The 6,000-nt window shown below is 41.6% G+C and overlaps 1 protein-coding gene across 2 annotated transcripts in view; it reads left to right on the top strand.

Moving 5' to 3' along the window:
* Positions 1 to 953: 953 nt before the first annotated feature.
* serinc3 (serine incorporator 3) overlaps positions 954 to 6,000 on the top strand; it is a 28,595-nt gene continuing 23,548 nt past the window's right edge. For both annotated transcript variants that reach the window (XM_083938479.1, XM_083938480.1), the window contains exon 1: positions 954 to 1,137. In XM_083938479.1, coding sequence (XP_083794605.1) covers positions 1,099 to 1,137 — 39 coding nt within the window. In that variant the 5' untranslated portion in view covers positions 954 to 1,098. The remainder of the gene's footprint in view (positions 1,138 to 6,000) is intronic.

The following is a 6,000-nucleotide window of genomic DNA, read 5'->3' as shown; positions in this document are numbered from 1 at the left end:
TTTCTAGGAGGGGAAGTTAATTTTTTCGGCCTACATCATAAATGTGTTTGTTTAATTATATGTAAATTCTACCCTTCGTTCCTTTTCAAGAAAATGATCTGGCAATCTACCAAGTAGGCAAAAATAAATTGCGATTAATTGCGTTCATTTTTTTTTGTTGCGTTATTTTTTCTGTTATTAATTTCTCGCAATTAACGAGTTAAAGTCCCAGCCCTAATCTTAACATAATAATATCAGAGGGTGCGTTAATATGTTGGTATCAGTTGCTATTTAAAATCACAATTCATATCACATCAACGTCTAAGGTTAGAGAAGTTAAGGTTTTCACAGAGGGGACCTTTGACAGCATTCCACGAAACTTGGGACCCACTGCTGGCTCATATTAGTAACAGTCTTACTGTTACTGCTGATGATGCTGAGGATACTTCATAGTGCCTGAAAGGAGAGAACCCCCCCCCCCCCCCCTCATTTTTTTTCTTCTTGAATTACTTTATTTACTTTTACTATTATTTACAGTTTTTTTTTACTCTATTTTGTCTTATGTTGAGGTGCTTAACCAGCCTCTCCGTGTCTGTTGATGAGAAGTGATCAGTTTCAAGATTCAAGATTCAAGAAGCTTTATTTATCCAGAGGGAAATTATTGTGCAACAGTTTCAATACAAAGATGGGAAAGGGTCAGAGTAACAATAAGCTAACGTAAATCAAATCAAAAGAAAGCTTACATAAAATAAATCAAACAATAACTAATGAGACAGAGTGCAACGGACATTGTGGTTAAACGTCGGTACAATATACAACACTACGCACATGGCCCTGGTCGGTGTACAGTTCTTCCCATCAGGTCAACGCCGTGACGTAAGCCAGCATGATGTCGTCACAGACGTACTGAGCGGATATAAAATCATAACTGCACCCCACAAGCCAAGCGTATGAGCAGAGCAGCAGTGTTCAGCACTGACACTGCACATAGAGCTGCTTTAACAGTAGCCTGCCTTATTATGTGTTGAATCCACCCGGGGGGACAGAGCAAAAGTATCGGTAGAAGAGCACGGCTTCACGGACTGTCCGCTCCTGGATCCAGGCTGTATCTGTTTAGACATGGGAGCTGTTCTGGGGACCTTTTCCCTCGCAGGATGGGTAAGTTCTCTCAATGCCAACATGAATTAGGTTGTTTACAAACCACAGTGTTTACGTCAATGTGAAACGTAGGCTACGGTGACATATAGAGTAGGCAATAGGTAATATCAATCTGCTGTAGCCTACAGCAAACATACCGCCAACAACGCTCACACACTGCTGCTTTCGCTCCTCACTTTACTGGGATTCAGAGCAGCAGCTGGGGTTCACTGATGACCACTTCCTTCTCCTGCTAAATGATGCAGTTATTGAATCGTTTCTGCCCGTTCTCATCTGTCCGACAGCTTATAGGGGAAACAGAAAGTCCAACTCCATTCAAATATCTGCATTTTATGCGCTTTTCTCTTTTCCTCACATTAGTTATAGAATGACTTATTACTTAATATTTATTTATGAAATATTTTCGGTTATTGGTTATTTATGCGCCCACTTGATTTACTTAGCAATCCTGTTTTAAATTATATTTAAACTTATTAAAGGTTGTTACTTTCGACCACCACTGTGAAAGAATATGTTATGGTAATGTCTGAAATCATATTGAAGAACATGCATAGGCTGTGCTGAAATCTCAGTTGACACTTCATGAAGTCATTTCAGAGTGAAGATGTGACCGCCTTCCACACATGTTTGTGCACACATTAAATGCGTTTATATTTGAATACAACGAAGGGTAAACTGCATCAGCTGTATAACCTGCTTTCTAACATGGGAGACAGTGGACACAACTTGAAGCCTACAGCAAAACAACGAGTTAATGATAACACTGGTCATCTGCTTACACGTGATTAATTAGATTACCTCTGCCTTGTTGTAAGACAGCCAGCGTCATGTTCAGAAACATACACACACACACACACACACACACACACACACACACACACACACATTCATATATATAACCGTAAATATACATATATAGCCCATATTTATTCACTAAGCATTTTGTTTGTTTGTTTGTTTTTTAAAGCTCTTCGTCGTCCTTATACTTTTTGAAAATCATTGCCCTGTACCTTTTTTTTAAACGGTGAATGGAGACGATGCATACATTATGTAAGGTAAAATGACAAGAAAGAGCTTTATTAGTATGGAGAAGATGCATCACACTTATGGTTGAACAAGAAGAACAACTTAATGTGCCACACAGCACCCATGCTTCACTCACTTAGTGTATCTATTAATCTATTCATTTAACAACGCCATAACTTATACAAAAAATAAACAACAAATAATGACACACATCACAAGTTGTCTAACAATCATTATCACAAATCCATAAATGATCCTTTTCAGTCGAGGACTGTCAAAGCTCCTGTGAAGCTCAAGCACAATGAAGCCCATGTCTCTGTGGATTATACTCTACTAAACTCATTTCCCATGCAGGTTTATTTTGGTTGAGGTCAGGAGGAAGCGTGGCCTGGTTGGTCATGCGCATGTTATCTGGCACACATTAGCATGGCCTAGCCTGTGGTGTACTAAGCTGACCTTGCCTGGCTGGCTGGGGTATTAACTTGTTGCTGTCTTCCGGGCCTCCTTATCTCTTGACTTCACTCAGTTGTTGGTGTGGAGCAGGGGTGTCAAACTCAAATACAGAGTGGGCCAAAATTAAAACTGAACAAAGCGGGCCAAGGTTGAACAAATTAACCTTTTAATAGGGACCCAAACAAGTTTTGCATTGAATATTGAACAAGCAAGGCTTATATAACTTTATAGTGACATGCAAAATCGAGTTTCAAATAATAAAAAAATATCAATGGCATATCAAATAATTTAAATAAAAATTGAATGCCTCTTTTCTATTTGCAGCCTTCTGAGGTAAATATCAACATTAACTTTTTACACAGGCTAATAATAAATTTGAAAATAAAACAATGAATAAATCAACCATTCAGGCCTTTTTACTGCTCCGTTTGCAACACAGTGATCTAATCTGATGTGCCCAAGCCAGATACCTGGCATCTTTTCTTGGATGCTAGTTCATTAATGTCGGGGTTCAGGCTTTGAGCTGAGGCAACCTTCATTATAGAACGAAGGTGTTCATCAGTCAGACGTATCCTGTGAGACATTTTCGTCATCTTCATTGAGGAGAAAAGTTGCTCACATAGATAAGTGCTGCCGAACATGGAAGGCAATTGAGCAGCTTGGGTGCGGAGCTGAGGCATTGTGTCAGGGATGAATTGAGGAAACTGTGCGGCGCCAACAGCATCATGCTTTGACTTCAGCGTGTCATCACACTGGAGTTCAATCAGCTCCATTTAGAGGTTAGTTGGTGCTTTTTCCACATCAACTGCGAAGGGATTACTAAGCAGGTCGAATCTACATTTCTGACCATCAAAGTCGCCAAATCGCCGGCTAAACTCAGCGCCGAGTACACTGAGTTTTTCAGCAAACTGTGCGCACACGGCGGTAGAGATCTGCTTTTTTTATGGTTTGGCAGCAGGGGAAATGGCCAAGGTTTCCTTGCAGCAGCTGATTCTCCCACAGGCAGAGTTTAGTTTTGAAAGCTCTCACTGACGAGTACATATCTGTGATGATGCGGCCCCTCCCCTGTAGCTGCAGGTTCAGCGCATCAAGATGGCTTGAGATGTCACACAGAAAGGCCAGCTCAGACAAACTTTAGCTCCCGGAGCTCTGCTGTGTCCTTCCCTTTGCGTTGCAGAAACTGACATATTTCTTCATGCAGCTCGAAAAATCTGTTCAGTACTTTCCCGCGGCATAACCATCTCACCTCTGTGTGATACGGCACGTCTTTGTGTTCCGAACCAACTCAGAAAAGACTTAAACTGGCGGTGATTCAGACCTTTGGCTCTTATAAAGTTAACAACTTGTGTTACTGTGGTCATAACATGTTCCAACTTTAGGGCTTTAGCACACAGTGACTCTTAATGTATGATGCAGTGATAAACAGATAGCTCACCTGCACAGTTCTCTTCCCGCATCTTTTCACGAATCCTGCCCACCAGTCCATTTTTTTTTTCCACTCTTCGCTGGCGCACTATCAGTGGTAAATCCAAAGAGTTTATCCCACGGCAGGTTTATTTCAGTTACACATTTGCAGACCTCCTCAAATATTTCCTTCCCTGTGGTTGTGCCATGCATGGATTTAAATCCCAACAACTCCTCCGTAACACACAGATTTGAGTCGACACCGCGGATGAAGACTGACAGCTGCGCAGTATCAAACGCGTCAGTGCTCTCGTCCACAGCAAGGGAAAAAGAAACAAAATATTTTCCCTTTTCCATCAGCTGGTCATGCAGATTGGTGGCAAGATCACATGTGCGCTCAGCTATTGTGTTCCTGCTCAGGCTTACGTTTGAAAAGGCCTGCTTTTTCTCTGGGCACACCTGGTCACAAACTTTCAGCATGCACTTTTTAACAAACTCTCCCTCATTAAAGGGTCGGGTTGATTTGGCGATTTCTTCTGCCACGATATAACTTGCCTTTACAGCAGCCTCATTTTGTGCTGTGGCTTTTTTGAACATATTCTGTTGTGAAACCAAACCTCTTTTCATCTCCTCTACTTGCTGGCTCCTTTGAGTCGTGTCGAGGTCCTTGTACTTGTCCTGGTGTTTCGTTTCATAGTGTCGCCTAATGTTGTACTCCTTAGTTACCGACACGTTGGCTCCACAGACGAGACAAACAGGTCTGTCTTTTACATATATAAACCGATATTCTGTCTCCCACCTGTCCATAAAATTTCTGTTTTCTCCCTTCCTTTTCGCCATTTTTGGTAGGGGTAACACAGTGACACTGACAGTTGTAGTATGAGGCCGATACTGACACAGAGGAGAGAGCATGGCTGGCGCGCCAAAACAACAGCAGAGCATTATGGGATTTGTAGTATTAGCGGTGAATGAGGTGTTACAGCGGCACCAGCTCTAATGTTAATTTGATATTGCCTCAAAGGCCAAATGAAATTACATGGCGGGCCAAATTTGGCCCGCGGGCCAGAGTTTGACACCCATGGTGTAGAGAGACATCTACAGCTCTGTAGATAGTGCTTCACTTTAAATCAGGGGTGTCAAACTGATCCAGTAAAGGGCCGCTGTGGCTGCAGGTTTTCATTCCAACCAAGCAAGAACACACCTGACTCGACTTACTCAATCACCTGAACTGTCTTCACACAGTTGATTTGGTGGACCAGGTGTGTTTTTGATTGGTTGGAATGAAAACCTGCAGCCACACGGCCCTTTACTGGATCAGTTTGACACTCTGCTTTAAATGAATACATTGGCTGTTTGAGCGGGTCTCTGAGCTGTGCCTGTTCTTCAGTTAAGTGAAACTGCTGGAAAAAGGCCATTTATAGTCTTTTCTGAAGGTCTGATTTAGATATACCCTTCCGTTTTGCAATCATTTATTTCCAAGGACCATTTCCCAGGATCAGCATCAGTAGTTTATGAAGTTTAAAAGATCGACGTATCATTTTTGGCCACTATAGATCGGCATATTATTGTATTTACCACCAGCATTGTGAAGACAGAGAATACTATCAGCCTGGTGCAAGCAGCTAAATTAAGAATAGCCTTTTAAAAAATAAACTTTATGTTCATGTGATTTCAAAAATCTACATCTTCTGTTCTCACCAAGATAACTCCTTTAATAATGGGGGTTCTCTGGCATGTAAATGCTTTACCCGGATTATTATCGGGTTTCTCGTCTGTGCATTTGCAGGGCTGTTTTTTTTTTTTGTGTAGTTTCAAGATTTAATGTCAGCAAAACTGTAAACTGACAAAAGAACATCGTGTCCATGAATACAGATCTTCCTCCCCATCTCCAGTCTGATCATCATTTCATTCTGTAACCATGCAACGGAAGTCTTACACAAGAGATTGAGATGCTCTTCTCTGCATCCTATGGGAGTCTCC

This window comes from Echiichthys vipera, assembly GCF_963691815.1.
Source record: "Echiichthys vipera genome assembly, chromosome: X".
NCBI lineage: Eukaryota > Metazoa > Chordata > Actinopteri > Perciformes > Trachinidae > Echiichthys > Echiichthys vipera.
Note: the sequence above shows the minus strand (reverse complement) of the source record. Positions and strands in the feature narration are given on the sequence as shown.